Genomic DNA, 17,523 nt, shown 5'->3' with positions numbered 1-17,523 from the left:
TAGATCTAGATCTACCGGTCCGAGATTCTCCATTGAGAGATATTAAAAACGGGAAAATTATGAATTCCTAAGCCTAAGGTTGAGACATAGGCAAAGTCAGACCGCTGGTCTGGTATTCTTCAACTTCAGTCTTACCCTAGATCTGATCATCTAGAATCTAGATCTAGATCTGACTAGATTCTAGATAGTAATAATAATGTTAATTGTTTACTTTCTCGCGTTTAATTCCCGGGGAAGACTTCCACAACGAGGGACCACTCTGTACTCTATGAATATCAAGGGCACAATGGCCATCAAAATCAGTATGGAAGGTCTAAACTAAGACTAAAAAAGCCACAGTATGTTACATGTTATCATTTAGATTTGTCTAGATCTATATGTTGTATAGGCAATGACTGTTGACTGAATTGAATGACAAAATATATCAAAAGGAAGAGGCTAGCCGTACTTAATGACGGCTAGACTGGCAGTCTAGCCGTACTAACTTCGTTGCGCTCCAGGCGACAAAATTCGCCTTCCCTCTCTCACTCCGCTGAGCGCGCGAGGCGACTATAATAATCGCCAACGGGCGGGCCAGCTCCCAAGCGCGCGAGGTGACTATTAATTGTCGATTTAGGGGAACACCTTATTTTTGGAGCAAATAGCGTCACCTTTAGCTGCTATTATTAGTTCTGTAATGGAAAATTTTACTCTAGAATGGTTCAACCAATCAAAATCAAGGAAAAAATAACCCAGGGGTCAAGGCACTGCGTGCCTTCGTGAGTTCTGTTACGGATAGAGACTCTGACTCTATATGTTTATTTAGGTCAATTACCCTGTAGGGCTGAACAGTGAATGAATGATTGGTTTCATTAACAACAGCTTTCCGTTTATTATTTTGAAACGGAGTGTCTACTTACACGGTAACCGGGCACGTAGCCTCAGGGTCTACGTACACGGTAACCGGGCACGTAGCCTCAGTATCTACTACAAGACTTAGGTTTAGATCTACCTAGAGATCTACAAATGATGAAATTGCCGTGGTTTACATATTCTTAATCCCAATGCAAAGATTCTAGATCTAGAGGCGGCCGGAATTAAACACGAGAAAATAAACAGTTGCCATTATAATAGGCCTGGCCACCTCTATTCGGGGTGAGAATAGCTCAGGCGAATCTTTCGGCTATTCTCACCCGGTGTTCGTTCACTGTTATAGCCTAAGTCTATGCCAACCAAATTTGCGTTCACTCTGAACAACAGAATTCTACACTGTGATAACAGAAAAAATGTAGAATTCTGTGCCGTGAACAAACGTTCCATTACTACTGTTAGCCTAAAAGCGTACAATTTTGTCTGTGGGCAGTGGAGAGAGAAAGAGAGAGAGGAGTAGCGCGAGAACTTCCGGGTAAAACAAAATGGCGACCCGCGTAGTTCGGCTCGATTCGAAAAGTTAAATAGCCGTAGCATCTTTGTAGACGACCAAATTAATTTACTTTTGTGTTTTAACATCATTTTTTTAGCTTTGTTTTGGTCAATTTGATCATCCACACCGATAGACAGTATTCAGAAAGAGAGAGAGAGAAGAGGGGAGGAGTAGATCTTGCAAGAACTTCTTCTGGGCAAAACAAAATGGCGACCCACGGAAAGCTCGATTCGAAAAGTGAAATAGCCATAGCATCTTTGTAGACGATCAAATTAGCTTACTTTTGTGCTATAACGTAATTTTTATTTTGTTTTTATCCATTTGATCATCCGCACCGATAGAAAGTATTCCGAAATTAGGAAAAACAGGTCTTGTTTCACACCGGGTGAGAATAGCCAACGGTGGCAAGTCTCATCCGGGGTGAGAGGTCGATCGTATTTTTATTCTCACCCCGGGTGAGGATAGCCACTTCCTTATAATATGATTTTAGATGAAAACTGCGTACTTCTAAACAATTCAATTAGACTCTTGATCTAGACTGTCGACATAGATTTTTCTAGATCTAGATTAGATCACAGAGACAGAGACTTGAGAGTGAGAGGGGCTCAGAGGGGTGATCTTTTTTGTAGTTCCTTTGGTTTAAGTCAGCGATCCATTTGTTTACATCCAGAGAAAAAATCCAGAAATCTTGATGACCAAATAGGCAACACAGAGAACAGGGATGCAACCTAACAGCAAAACATCAAATTATTGTAAAATTCATGCTCCCCTGAACGCCCCCCCCCCCCCATCATATTTTTGTGGCTGGCTCTATTTCTCCGAACGTTCGGGAAAATAAACTTGAACTCTATTTCTCCTAACGGTTTCCGCTCTCGAGATTTGTTGATAATAAAAAGCGAATGGAGTGGCCGGTGTGTGTGTGTGTGTGTAAGATGTGAACGGAAGGGGGGGGGGGGGGGGAGGGATTTTTTTTTTCGAAGTGGCTAGCCGTACTTACGGCTAGATTTAGGTTTGGCCCAATCGACTCAAACCTGTTGAGTACACAGGTCTCATTAGATCTAGATTTAGTAATTATTCAGGTTTAAAATACATGCAAGTCAGTAAGGCACCTTTTGGTTTTGTCTGAATACAAATACTTTAGGCATTGCAAACAAAAAATTTCATTTACAATTCAACCATCATTATTAAGTACGGCTAGCCTGACAGTCTAGCCGTCTTTAAGTATGGCTAGCCTAGTCGTCTAGCCGTACGTACTTAAGTACGGTTAGCCAAGCAGTCTAGCCGTTCTTAACTTAGCCTGCCAGTCTAGCCGTACTTATCTTAGGGCCTATTAACATTAGAAAACAAGTCTCATTAGTAATTATTCAGGTATGTGCAGGGTCAGTAAGACACCTGGTTTCGCCTCAAATACAAATACTTTAGGTACTGCAAACTAAAAATTTCTATTTATAATTCAGTAGGCCTATTTTTTTTGGTCAGTCTAGCCATCATATAAGTACGCTAGCCCAGCTGTCTAGTTAAGTACGGCTAGCCAAGCAGTCTAGCCGTACTTATATTTATCCTCTTCTTTTCTTATTTTACATGAAGGATTTTAGTTTTTGCTGGGTGACTAGATCTAGATCTAGAATCTAAAAATGCAAAATAGGTTACTGGTTAAGAATGAATAACTTCCTTCAATGATGTTATTGAACTTGCTCTTTATTAAGATTCAAAGAGTGAAATCCTTTTCCACAACATGACAAATATATTCAACACGACAATTTGAACTGTAACTAAGAGGTACGAACAATGAGAATGGATGTAATGCCGATTACTAATAGGGCTGAAATTATCTTAATATTAATTAAACCAATTAGCTTCAAAGAGACCTACATGGTCCCATCCATAGGATGATGTTATTGTGACGCTTTGGTCCCTTGATCCTAACACATACTTATTCTTAGTTAAACATGGATACAAGCGTGTATGAAAGATGATTACAGTGCGAATGGATGTGTATTGTTCCCTTCCCCCCTAAGTTCAAATGTTATGGGATGTGTATGGTTGGAGTGAGTGGAAAAGGATGATGGATAATCTGAGGAAGGATGAGAGATGAGTTAATATCTATCTATCTCCCTCCCGCGGGGAAAAGTTTTATAGGGTACGTTTAAAACTGATGGCTCAGATGATCCATCAATGGAAAGTGAAATAAATGAAATGAAATATTAAAAAGAAAAAAAATATTGAAAGGTTCATGAGACACCGGACAAATCAATGCAGAAGGATGGGGTGGAAAAGTTAAAAGTCAAGAGGAAGTGAAGAATGTTTTGAGGATGAGAGTGAGATGGATCAAAGTAAATTAAGGGAACTGAATATAGCGGAAGTTAGAAATCAGATCTACCAACTGCCGGTGCCAACGCTGCCTTGTAAGGAGCAAAGGGGAAATACAAGAGTTGCAGTGTATGAATATAACCACTAATAGTAATAGTGTCTCTTGTTATATTTATGGTTCAGTATTTAGTAATGTCATTCTGCTTGTGATAGCGGGGTCTCAGGGGACGTTGCTCTAGGATCCCTGGCTTGTTGTGGGGGAGCAGACGGGCTAGTGCTGCCGGAAGTTTGTGAGTAGGTGAGGCTGATGACCTGTCAGGGATTTCGAGTTCTGATGCCGGCTCGACAGGGCTGTCAGGTATAGCCGCTGGCTTGACAGGGCTGTCAGGCACAGCTACTGGCTCGGCCGGGCTGTCGGGTGAGGCTGGTCCTGGTCGTCTGCGAATAGAAATTCATTTAGGCTTTCTGGGCTTTGGTTTGCGTCTTGCGTTATTGTGTCCATATATATTTATGAACAGGAGAGGAGATAGAATGCATCCTTGTCGTACTCCAGATCTTACTTTGAACGAGTCTGTATTGCCTTCCTTCGTTCTTACTGCCATTTTAACCCTCTGAAACCACTAAATTTCAATTTCTTCTGTGGTTTCGCCCCCTGAACCCCCACCGGAGCACTGTCCCTGGACCTGAAGGCCCCCAGACCCCTTGCAGAATTTTCCATACTTTTCATCTTCAGCTGTTGGAAGCACTGATTACTAACATCCAACATCCATAAGATCATCAGAATCACATTCCATATCCTGTTCAGTGTAGTCCTCATCATTACCAGCATCCAATTCGCAAAAATCTTCGAAATAATCAATAGCATCCTGTGTAGTAAACACTGTTTTCAGTGTATGCGTTTTGTCCCAGGCTGGCCAGGTTGGAGATAGGTCACGCTCACCGGTGTGCCGGTGGCAATGGCTCAAAGGGTTAAGAACTCTCTTCAAAGCTCACTTTGGTGCAGGCCTGACATTAAGTAGGGCACACTGTACTGTTTACCATTTACTCTCACAGTAACTGAACTGAATGAATATACACTTAATTTTTAGTTTTATGGATCATTAGATTGCATATTATTTTACTTGCACTCCCATCTCATGTTGAGATAGTAAGCATTTTTGGGAGGGTAGTTTTTGTCACTCTTACATGAATTTTGACTTCAAACCCATTGTAAAGTTATAATTGTTTTTAAGTTGACATTTTCATTTGAATTTTATACTATATAAGACTCATCATCATCACCCGGTGCCTTTTTGACTGGCATGGGCAATCATGGACCTCCACTTTACTCTGCCTCGCATTGCAGCACTGGTGTTTGTTGTTCTTGCTGCTCCCTGCCATGTTGTCAACTTGTCCAGCATCTTTTCCCTCTGTCTGCCTCTGTTTCTCTTTCCATCAAACTTGCCCGTTATTACAATATTCTCCAATGCTTCTTTCTGCATTGTGTGCCCTATGAAATTTGCCTGTCGCTTTTGTATATTCGTCATAAGCTGTCATCTGCAATTTGCTTCAACCAAGATTCTTTATTTGTTTTTCTAGCTGTATAAAACTAATTGCGTAGTAATATTTCATGTGTTTAAAAATCTTTGGGGGGGGAGGGGGGCATACCCCTGACCAAAAAAATATCTGGTTTCAGGAGGACATGCCTTCCTGTATTTCACAATAATTTGATGTTTTGCCATTAGATTTGGGTTTATTTTTTTAACAATTGATTTGCAAGGTTTTAGTGGCCATTTATATGCATGCACATTCTGCGACCAAAAATATGGCAGTTTAACCTCCAAAATCAGTGCATCTGTGTGCAGGTGGGTGTGAATGTATAATTTTACAGTAAATTGTGTATTGTTTGGAATATCCTCCTTGTTTGTATCTGAGATCTTTAAAACAAGTATTCTTTTTTAAGCACTGTTCTTCTGTATTCTCTTGACATGACAATACTGTGGACAGAATGATACTATTTGTGTGAATGCAAAGGAATGAGTTTCTTTATTCTGAACGAAAAAGTGACATTACAGGCAGTAAATTATCAGACATGTAATTTATTTCATCTTATCAGGGACTTTTCCAGCTGCTCTGTTTGCCTGGCTAAAGCACAGAGAAATATTAAAGAAAAGGCAAATGAACAAAGACCTCAGCCCAGTAAGGGTAAGTCATGAATGTGCCAATCATTTCTTTCTTTCAGTTGCTTTGTATCAAGCATATTTAATTAAAAGAAAAGCAGAAAACTTCTTCACAATTTATTCTGTTTCAGTTGGCATTGTCATCTTAAAACAGACACAGGGTGCTGCCCTAGGACTAGGATTTTGTACATTTTTATTCGAAATTATTTTTATTGGGTTGGGGGGCAGGGAGTTAGACATGACAAATTAATTAGAATTCTGAGAGAGCTAGACAGTGATGGAACAGACATCCGAATCATTAGGAATACTTATTGAAACCAAAGCACTGCTGTAAGAATTGAGGGAAGATTTATCTTACAGCTTCATAATCCCTGTTTTATTAAAATTTCAACAGCAAGTATGATGATGCCACCCCAAACTATCACAGTGGTGTATGGTATTGTTTTGGTGTATTATAACACTCCCTGCCCCCCCCCCCCTCCCCCCAACCAAATGCCCGATCTGAAAAAGACATCAGTGATCATGGTTTTCTACTTATTTCTCTGCTTCTCTGCTTCGAACAAAATTAAATTTTTATCCGGGTCTATACCATCATATGTTCAAGTTCTCCAAGTAAACTGTTCTTGGTCTGGGATCGTGCTTGAGTGGTTTACATCATGTTTGAGTGATCGAATTCAGTCAATTTGTGTAAATGGCACAGAGTCTTCCAAAGTTCCATTGTTTTGTGGGGTACCCCAAGGTTCTATTGTGAGTTCAATACTATACATGATTCTGTTTACACGGCTTCTAGAAAATATATGGTCGATTTTAAGCACAAGGGGGCTATCTCGAAAAATGCTGTTTTGAGAAAGTCGAAGGTAAAGTTTTTGCCCCATGTTCAGTTTCTTTAAAAGACAAGGAGAGTTTTCTCTATAATCAAACAAATATACACACCAATGAAACCAAATTTCTCCTACAGGTAGGGCAATGCCCACTTTTGGTGTAGGTCAAGATTTCTGGAAACCCTCGAAATCTGGGTTAGCCTACTTGTCCTTAAAAGCGACCATATAGTAGGAGCCCATGGCATAAATCTATACGTATGTTAATTTTACTTTGAAGACATGCAGCTGTGAGATTTCACACCCACACCACCCTAACTATTTGCACCACTCAAGAGTCACATGGATGGGGTAAGAGCTTCCCCCAAGCCACACCACTTCCTCCCTACCTCAGCTTGCAGTGTGATGTAAAAGAGCAGGTGGAACCAAACTTGGGAGTTATGTTTCAAATAAGGGTTAAGCAGGCAAAGCATTTTCCCACTTTGACTGGTTAAAACTCTTCAAAGGAAAGAAATTTCTCTGTCTGTTTCCAGATTGTAATGGTTCCTGTCTTAGACGTATTGTAGAGGATTTATCATGGGGGAGCAGGAAGACTCTGTTTTGGACAGATTTACTTTATAGCAGATTTGATTGTAGCTTGCATTGACCATTGCTTAAAATGTACCTTGATTTACTTGAATACCCAGTCATATTTAGATGTTTTAAGTGGGTTTCTAGCTTTAACTGATTATATTCATTCTTACATTCATTTTGAAATAGATGATTGGAATTTCTGTATGACTTTCCAAGATCTGCTATTTTTTTTAGTGTTTTGACCCTTTTGGAATGTTTCCTCCCCTAGGTGGTGCAAAATCAATCGTCATACCAAGAAAAATTGAAAGGTATTTTGTTTAAAAGTTGACATTTTATTTTCCCTTTTTTTTTTCTTTTCACATTCTGTTAAGAAGATATGATTGTTCCTTTACAGAATGAAAATTAGTATAATATTATGTTAAAAGGCTGCATTTTCAAAAGCCTATGGTTTTAAATTTAAAGTTTTCTAAGATAATATTTCAACATTTCTGACTAATTTGAAACTTAAAACTTTTTTGTCAGTAGCTTCAATCTATTGCTTTATAAATGCCGATCTATTTTAGGTTAAATTATTTGCATACAGTAGTTTTTAAGGAAAGTGGAAAGTAGGATACAAAGTATTTGTTTCTTTAGTTTTGAATTTTGAGGCTGTTACTAATGATGAAGTAACAATACTTTCCTTATATTGTGTGTCATATAGTTCATGTTTTTATTTGTCAATGGTCGTACCGCACTTTGGCAAATTGTAGTGATGGGAATGTTAGCTGTATAAGATATCACAAATAAATAGCTGACTGGCACAAATCAAATGCTCCGTCTCAAAAGGAATAAAGAGTTCAAGAGTTATGCCTGTCTTTTATTCTCTGTAGAGCCTTTTTGCAGGGGTTATTTCTTTTCTTGAATCTGTCGTTTTCTGAAGCTGAAGTTGAGATTTATGTTTTGCCTGATGTGGCTGCCATGATAGTTTGGTTGGGTTTTTTTAATAGTTTCCTTGAATGGTTAGTTTTATTTTATTTATCCTTGTCTTTTCAGGAGTTCAACAGCTATCCTTGAGGCTCTTGCATCAACAGTGAGAGCTGTAAGTTTGTATTGTTTTTCTTAAGTGATTGTTCTTTATGCTGCCTTGTTTTCGATTTCAATAAAGAGGATTTATTCAAGTTATGTGTGATAATGAGCCATGAGTTCTTGGTCTAACTGTAAAAAGCTATTGTATGAACGTTTATTGTTTTACCTCAGTGCCGTTTTCTTTTTTTAACATGTTTTTATTATTTTTTCACGAAATCTTTTTCTCTCTTTGCAAGGATGCCAATCAACCAATGTATATGGATATTGATGACCCTCATCTCCTGTCCACTGCAGACAGATTGAAGGTAAAAACTAATGTTCTTTATCATTGTAATGAAAATCTTTGTGGACTGGAATGAATGCATACCCTTTATTATAAGAATGATGACTCTTGGAAAATGTAACTCTATTCTACTACTCAATTCAAGCCAACAAATCATCAAACAAAGCTTGTTCAGTTATTTAATTTATAAATGTATCTAGTAAGCTTGTGGAGAAAGCATTACATTCACCATACCAAAGTCATTAGTCAGACTGAAAATGTGTAGGTGTATTATTGCCGTCAGTCGAAAGAATTTGTGCGTTGGAAGTTTCATGAGAATAACTCAACATCAGTAGATTTTTGTATGACATTATTGTTTAATCATTGTTTCTCTTCTTTGTCTTGGTTGTAGAAAAATCACATGGCTGCTAAAGACAGTGGGCGCAAGGCTGCCCAAACAATGCTGGCCCTGTACCCAGACTACTTTACACAGATATGGGAAGAACCCCTTCCAGAGGTTAGCTGTTAATTCTGTTTTACATGAGGTGATGAGTTAAAAAATATAGACCAGGGGCAAGGACACCCATTTCATATTCTCATAGTATTTCATATTCTACCCAATGTAGATTTGAATCATCTTTTAATTGGCAGCTTTTAAGCACAAAGAGGCTATCCTGAAAAATGCTGTTTTGAGAAAATCGAAGGTAAAGTTTTTGGATCCTTTCTCAGTTTCTTTAAAAGACATGGAGAGTTTTCTCTATAACCAAACAAATATACACACCAATAAAAGCAAACTTTTCCTATAGGTAGTTCAATGTCCACTTTTGGTGTTGGTCAAGATTTTTGGAAACCCCTGAAATCTGGGTTAGCCGGCTTGTCTTTAAAAGCGATCAATTATGTATGATTCTGTCTTGTTTCCCTTTTATTATTGTTTTATTTATGCTCTTATTCGATGTTCAGCATATTTAGCTATATCTAAACTTGTTAGCTTTTATTTTCAAAAAGCTAGCAATGATAAAGTTTTACATGCAGGCAAGATATGCCAGTATGTACAGTATTTAACACTTACATATGATCTTTCTACACAGTACCTCACAGTTTTTGTTTGTATTTTAATTAATGCTTATATATAATAAAAAAGGGTATTTACTGCACAGGCAAGGGGAAGATCTGTACAAGCATCATGCAGGTGTTTGAAGATCCTCTTTTCAAAGTATATTTGAGGAGTTAGTAAGTTATCCGGGTTCAAGCCTCAGTTTGGACACAGGTTTTTTTCGCCCCCTCCTGCCCTCCCAGTAGTTATGGGTACCTGACTTCAAGTTGGGGAAGTAAAGGCAGTGTGGTTGTAAGTTTTCTGGGAAAGAAAGACTCCGCTTTGATATATGCCTTCTCAGAAATATAATAGTTAACAGTGCACTTGTATATTGTTGGGTTGATTAGCCATTGTTGGGAAGCTGTTCAGTTGTTCTAAGCTGAGAAAGCCAAATGTTTCAGGAGAGAGAAAAAAACAGTTTCATTTCTTTAACAATAGCACCAACATTATGCATCTCTCCTTGCTTTTTTCAGCTTTCAGAATTTGAATTTCAACAAAATATTTCTCAAACACTTGCAACCTATACCACAGATTAAGAAACTGTAATGAAAAATTTTTTTTTTTTAATGTTGAGCTTTTTACATCTGAATAGCTGGTTGATAATATTTGTAACTAATTTGTGTCACACCTGCTGTTGGGGTTCTTTGGTACTTAGAGGTAAAAAAAAAAAAAAGAACTGTCTACATGAAGATGTGCTTCATTCTGTATCTTTAAGTACTAGATGTATTCTCAGATTAAAATATTTTAAACAGAATAAGACAAAGTCTAAAGCTTACGTCTGAGAGGCCATATTTGTTTTACTGTTGTGAAAACACTATTGTTCCCTGCAGACTCTGAACAGCCCATTTGAGGGTTATAAATATCAAGAGGCCAGTGAAGCAGCCCTGATTGAACGTATACAAAAGAGACAAGTGAAGGATGCAATCGAAGTGTACAAGTCATGCAAGGCTAGTGGTGAGTGCTAGTTGCTTTAACATTAATTGTCGTGTAGGGATATTTCTATGGGCAGTTGCTTGGAAAAGCGTGCAGGTATAGGGGCAATGAGCAGTGGCAAGAACTGACAGGGAATTTGCTCTTCATATTGCAGTTGAAGCGGTCCATATTATCACTTAGGTGATATTTTCACCAATGAGAGGTGCCGAATTTCTGGATAAATCCGGAAATGTGGATTCCTGAAATTGTCCAGGTTTTGCCCGACTTAACGCCAATTGATGAGAAGTTACTGACTTTATATTAAAGCAGTCTTGATACAAGATGTATAAGACAATATAATCCATAAATTTTAAGTCCTCGTATTGGCATTTCCATAGGGTAAAAAAAAAAATTCTGGATGATTTTTCGAAGCCAGTTTGCACCTCAGACTTGAACAGGCAGTTATTTTCCTTTGGTGCCCATATGGAGGGGGGGGGGGGGGTTGGTTCTCTTGTTTGGGTTTTTTTTGTTTTGTTTTGGGTTTTTTTGTTTGTGTATTTAATACTATGCCTCTCTACTTGATGGGCACTTGTCCGACACAACCAATGATGTGAAATTTCATCAAACACCTGTGTAAAGGAACCTGCTCATGACAGCCACCTTTGCTGCTATGATTATCTGTTAAATCAAGCATATTACACCCCCCCCCCCCCCCCCCCCCAGGAGAGACAATTGTTCAGTAGTATTTCAAATGAATGTCGACTTATACATAGCTGCCACTTTTCCGCTACTTTCCTACTTCCTCTACTGGACCGCTCTCCTTTTTTTTTTTTTTGCGTTTGGTGCAATAAAGAAATTGCTCAGTACAATGGCAAAAAGTGTTGCCCCCTTGACCCAATACTGCTCTACTTCGTAACATGGATGCACAAGTTTAAAGTGAAAGAAATTTTTTTTATGAGACACCAGCTGGCAACAAACACTGGATTTTTAGTCACCAAACTGGGTCAAATGCTTGTTAGTCAACTTTGTGTCTTGGTTGTTGTTGTTTTTTTTTCAAATACATTTTAATTCAGTAGCCTATGCAACGCAGCGTTCTGAATAGCTCCCATGAATAGATCTAGAATCTAGTATAGCCATCGTTTCTACATACATGATAATATTGTCGTTCTGCCTGAATTGTGGAAGTTTTCTCAGTTTCTAGATAAACCTCCTAGGGTTTGACTCCTTTTTTATGACGTTGTCTTATTCCGATCAATATTGGGTAGATCTAGATTAGACTGTCCGCGTGGTTTTATGCACCCCGCATAATTTAGCAAAATTTGATAATTTTTTACTTGAAATTCTGATTATTTTCGTTTATCATTCTTTGTTAAAATTAACAGAATCGCATAATTTCACGTTTTTGGGGCTCAGTTTGCATAATTTCATAATTTTTCTTGCATAAAGGGACGGGGACAGATTAGATCTAACAATTGCTTCTGACATTGTTTACACAAAAGTAGACTAGAAGTAGTCTTGTTCATCTCTCATAATCATAATCGTTTGAGTTTTGAGTTTGAGCAAGTAAGTCGAAAGACGCTTGAATAATAATAACAAGACGGTGCAACTCGGTATAAGCAGTATTTCCTGTCCACAGTGTCGTCATACAATAGATTCTAGATCTACTGTAAAATATTATCTTTAAGGGAAAAATTTGTTAGTCAGGCAAGAAGAGGACCAAAAAAAAACTTCCGGGACCGGGATCGAACCCACACTTATAAAGTAATGGTTTGGCTTCAAATGCTGACGCGCTGTTACTTTGGCCTTCAGAACTTCCAACAACGAAAGGTAGTTTAAGCTTCATATAGCCTAGGCTAGCACATGGCGTTTTATTTAGCACTGGCGCTAATCGCAACGCAGCGTTGCAAATAGGTACTTCCTAACAAGTATGGCACTTTTCCCTTCCATAAACATAGAGGCTAGATGTTCCAATATATTATTGCCTCTAGATCTCACTGGTTTTACTCTGGCTTTCGTAGAGTCCGCGTACGCCTTCGCGTGAATTTCCTCCTTTTTTGAAATTCCTGGGTGGCAGCTATGCTTATATGTTTAAGTAATTCTCAAATAGTTATTTCTGCTTAGGTAAACATTAATGGTCTGTAATTTTTTTTTCTTGGTGAACAGATTATCCTCTCAGCCAAGAAAGTCAGGAACAGCTTCTGGAATTGCTCACGGTTTTTAACAGTAAGGAACCTGATCGTTCAAGCGCCCTCAGCAATTTCATCAATCCCAGCTTTGCTTTGTCTTCCCCTTTCCCTGCGTGTACTTGGGAGTAAGTTTTCTTTCACAGTTTGTCGATTATTATTCTTTGTATATTATTCTAAGCCCAGCTGATATCTGTATTGTATTATTTGCCATTTAAAAAGACTCTTGGGTTTTTCATTGCAATATCCATCTGCTCCAATGATGTTCTCAAATTGTACATTTCTGTAAATTATACGCTCATGTATAGAAAGTTCTTAATTATGTAATTGTGCAATGACTAGTAGGCCCACTATCTTTTTTATTTGTCATGCTTTATGTCACTTTGTGTTAGGGCTGGGCACATATCAGTACCAGAACTTGTACTCCCAGTACCACCAAATGTGGTCTCTTACCAGCACAAGGCCTAAGGTACCGGTACTGGGAAGGTACCAGTTTCATGTATATTTTACAGGCTTTTGGAAGGTGCTGACAACAAGTTTAGTTCTTTGGGTGATATGCCCTTGGAACTGAACTGGACACTGATGAAAAAGAGAATCAGGAAGCCAATTATGCCCTGCCTCTGATGTCATCTATTACCAGAACTGGTAGCATTACAAGCGATATTCAGCCCAGTGCTGGCAAAGTACTGGTACTCAATTTTGTCGGTGCTACACAACACTACTTTGTGTGGGATAGTAGTCAGATACTGCTCTGTAACTGTCTTTTGCTGTAGCCATTTTGTACAGAAAAATGATGTTTTGATATATATCACTTGAATATCGAATTATTAGACCTGCATGTTTGCTGAGAATCGTCTGAAATCCGACAATCACGACCCGACCCGCAAGCCCGGCCGATGCTAGTGTCGGCACTTTCGTTTTTGTGCCGACGTCGGCGTTTCCTACATAATTGTCGGAACCTGAGTAGAAATACGAATATGAAAAAGGACGACGACCTAAATTATCTAGCGCCTACTTTCAGTTTCGTGCTCGAGTGGCCATTTTAAATTTCGTTAGTTGACTGATTGTTCGGATTTGGATTCATTCAAGTCCTACTCACTTGTTCTACTAGATCTAGATCTAGATTTATATAGATCATTATAGACCTCAATGGAGGATTCATATTCCAATTCTATTGTGTCAAACCCTATTATAGTTTGTTCTGTAATATTAATGGTGGTAAAAGAGCATTTCATCAGGTGTGTGCCGTAAGTTATTATTAAATTATTAATTAGACTCAGCTGAGTCCCTCTGTTCGGAATCGGATGCAGATTTCTTGTTCAAGGCCTATTCCTATTCACTTGTTCTACTACTACTAGATCTAGATCTAGATGTAGATTTAATTTAGATTACTATATGGAGGATTCATTTTTATATTCCTTTTTTATTGTGTTATTGTATCAAACCTTAAGCCTATTAATTAGATCTAGATCTATAGCAATGTAGGCCAGCCTCCTTGTTTGTTTTGGGGTGTGGTTTGTTTTTTTTTCATTTTGGACTTGTGCTGGCTTTTTTACATCATGAGGGCCATTGCGGGTTCTTTTTTTGGGGTAGGGTTTGGGTTAGGGTTAGGTCTCTTCTTTATTGTGTTTGTTGGGGTGGTCGCTCGTTACACGGAACACCCCTCGGGGCAGTGCCACTGACTGTAGTGTCTTTAGGCCATTCCCAAAGGGGGGACATTTCTCGTTCAAGCACAGTAGAATTGTAAATAGGCTGATTCATCATGTCACGCTCATAACTGTGCCTGATCTGCAACAGAGAACTGCTGCTTTTTCTTTCCTAATCCTTACTATTGTCATTTTCCTTTACTTCTTTTGTATGTTTGTCACACTCTTGTGACCTGCTATTTCCGGGGTGCCTTGATAGTCAAAGCAGACCTTGTGCTGTTGAAGCTAGAGAGGTGAGCAGAGTAAGTCTGATTCCCTGTAAGGACTTCTCTGTTGACACCCACTCCTTGGCGCTCATATGACCTTATGCATTGCGAGCGCCGTAAAACCCTCTAATAAATTTTTTAAAAAATAAGTTACCCGGAAGTCCTTCCTTTTATGACACCCACAAAGGGGGAAGGGAGGTGCGCAAAATTTTCAGACAATCTGGTTGAGGCTCACATGCAGGTCTAAATTATTAATGTCTCAGTATTACTTCTTCTGTTTGTGTCCATTGTCAGGAAAGGAAATCTGGCTGAACAAGTGTACAACTCATTGCCTGAAAAAACTCCCACAGCTTATTGTCTTCTCTTGCGAGGGATGGCAGCTGTAAGTAATTAATTTCTTTGCTGTTTTTGTAGGCCTTCATCCTCATTTTCTGTTTGGTATCAGGTAGAATACATTTAGGTTTGAATCCTGTTCTATCAGTGACCTGTTTGATTGTGTATGTGATTATTGTCGAATCTGTGGCTTCATTGCTTTATTCCTGCAGTATTGACATAATAAACTTTTAGGTCATGTGCACATTTTTGTTGAGCCATCACTTGTGATGCCATTTTTTTTTTTCACATTCCATGTATTCATCAATGTGTATGCAATGTTTACTGTTACAGAATTTTGACAAAGAGGGAGCACTCACCTTGTATAATGAGATGAAGGTGGCAAATGTACCAGGTTGGTAGCTTTGTATACCTGATATTTGGCATATAAGATGAGATTATTCTTTATTGTCCAGATACTTGCACATTGGTGGAGTGGTGTTCCACCACACTCACACACACATACACACACTCACAAACACACACACACACACATACACACACACACAGATGCACACGCTCACCCATATACCCATACTCTCACACACATCCTCTCTTCTACACACATCTGTACATGCACACACATAATATATGTTTGCATTGTGATAAACAGACCCACAGTCGCATGCATATGATATAAATTAATAATTATTGCTAACAATAATAATGTTAAAACAAGAACCATAATAGGTAGTCGGATGGTGACTCAATAATATTCTGACTGTGCACACTTTAAAGATCATAGAAATTCTTATATTTCAAGATGATTATGATGGTAGGAGTTGAATGGATGTTGGTAAAAATAACCTTCTGTATCTTTCTTTGTACTTATCAGAAGCATAGATCTTTTACTTCATGCTAATATTTTAACAGTCTTCCTGCGGGGGCCGGGTTTATGTCGCCCGATAAGCCTATTTCGGCACCTCGCCTGCGTTCTGGTCTTGCGCCAATTTAGCCCCTGGCTGTGCGCACGCGCGCCAAGCATCATCTCTCCTTCAATTCGGGTCCCGCGTCGGATCCGCATTCACTCAATTCAAGTGTGTGTGCATCAGTCTGCTTGAGTTTGTGTGCGTTTGTGGCCATCTTCTAGAACCGCTTGCGTTGGTTCGTAACCGAAGCATATGTCTCATTTAAAAAATGCCAAGTTGGTAGCTCTAGATGTTCATCCAATGAAATTATAGAACAAATTGACCCACTTAGACATGAGGAGCCCAAATGGATAGTCAGGAAACAAAACTTCCATTTTTCTATACAAAATCTTTCAAATGAGCTTGATTTTGTATGAATGTTAATGATACTACCTGATAAAAAATAAGCTTATTTGATAATTTTGAATACCATTGTGGAGGTACAAAGTACATTTTGAGTGCAAAACATTCCGAAATTGATCTATCGAACCCCACGTCATTCATAACAACATGAGCGTCTAGAAAGGTTATTCGAATGGGCGTAACTACTCATAATGTCTCATCAGCTTTTGAGAGGGGGTTATTCATGTGTTTGTAACACTTTATGATTAGAAAGCTATGAAAGATAGAGCGTTATTTTCATCATCGATTAACACACCCACGGTATTCGTGGCAAAAACATACGTTTCCCGCGCTGTACACCAACAGTACACACTGAGTGGCCCCAGCGGCCTGCCTGGAACATCCGACGTAATCGGTTGCTGATAAGATTCGCATCTCAGCACAGACGCAGGACAAGAGTTAATTTGAGGGAACAACGGATATTAGTGATCTGAAAAGGCGGAATCAATTGTATCTATTTGTCATTAACAGTACACAAAATACGTGAAACTATACTTTTTACTCTGTTGCTTTTTAAATTTGTCAATGTTTTAATTTTTATTTGTATGAGGATATCCAATATATGAGAAACATATGTTTGAGTCTGTTTATCTCATATACAGGGCTGAACGTATAAAACAAAGGCTCATGGTTTTATGGAATTGATTACTTTTACCATGTGTTCTTTAAATCTAGCAAACATCTATTAAGTGGTTAGGGGGCCTCGAAGATTATAGGGGGTTGAATGAATGTGAAATGTAGATATGCCCCTTTGTACAGTGGTGGCAAGCACATTCCATCTGAAAAGCCTTTTTTGCAAGACTTCTAGAAATGGCTGGCTTCCAGAATAATATGAACAGGGGAAAAATACCTATATCCTGCAGCTAAAAGCCAGTAGCCCATAAACGTTGAGCCCCAGAAAGTTCCCTGGCCTTTTCTTTTTGCAACAGGCTCTCTTATGCTAAAAAAAAATACTAATTACTTCAGCTGTCTCACAAAGTTCATTCTTTGTTTATCTATCCTACAAGACCAGTGAGAGCAGTAACGTCCCTTCCCGCCAGCCACTGACAACTTCAAACACAGAATAACAATGAATTAATTGAAACAAATGTGCATACAACACTCTAAGGTATCGAATTAGCGCATGCCCACTTATTAATTTTCAGGGGGGGG

At 38.7% G+C, this 17,523-nt stretch overlaps 1 protein-coding gene across 2 annotated transcripts in view; it reads left to right on the top strand.

Moving 5' to 3' along the window:
• The window catches only part of LOC101856152 (pentatricopeptide repeat domain-containing protein 3, mitochondrial), a 34,877-nt gene that overhangs the window by 900 nt on the left and 16,454 nt on the right, over positions 1 to 17,523 (top strand). For both annotated transcript variants that reach the window (XM_035972955.1, XM_005091063.3), the window contains exons 2-10: positions 5,808 to 5,896; positions 7,531 to 7,570; positions 8,295 to 8,340; positions 8,564 to 8,632; positions 9,002 to 9,106; positions 10,513 to 10,636; positions 12,758 to 12,905; positions 14,984 to 15,071; positions 15,356 to 15,416. In XM_035972955.1, the coding sequence (XP_035828848.1) occupies positions 5,808 to 5,896; positions 7,531 to 7,570; positions 8,295 to 8,340; positions 8,564 to 8,632; positions 9,002 to 9,106; positions 10,513 to 10,636; positions 12,758 to 12,905; positions 14,984 to 15,071; positions 15,356 to 15,416 (770 nt within the window). The remainder of the gene's footprint in view (positions 1 to 5,807; positions 5,897 to 7,530; positions 7,571 to 8,294; positions 8,341 to 8,563; positions 8,633 to 9,001; positions 9,107 to 10,512; positions 10,637 to 12,757; positions 12,906 to 14,983; positions 15,072 to 15,355; positions 15,417 to 17,523) is intronic.

This window comes from Aplysia californica, unplaced genomic scaffold, assembly GCF_000002075.1.
Source record: "Aplysia californica isolate F4 #8 unplaced genomic scaffold, AplCal3.0 scaffold00025, whole genome shotgun sequence".
Classification (NCBI taxonomy): Eukaryota; Metazoa; Mollusca; class Gastropoda; order Aplysiida; family Aplysiidae; genus Aplysia; species Aplysia californica.
The sequence above is the reverse complement of the archived record's forward strand: the minus strand, read 5'-3'. Positions and strand labels throughout refer to the sequence as shown.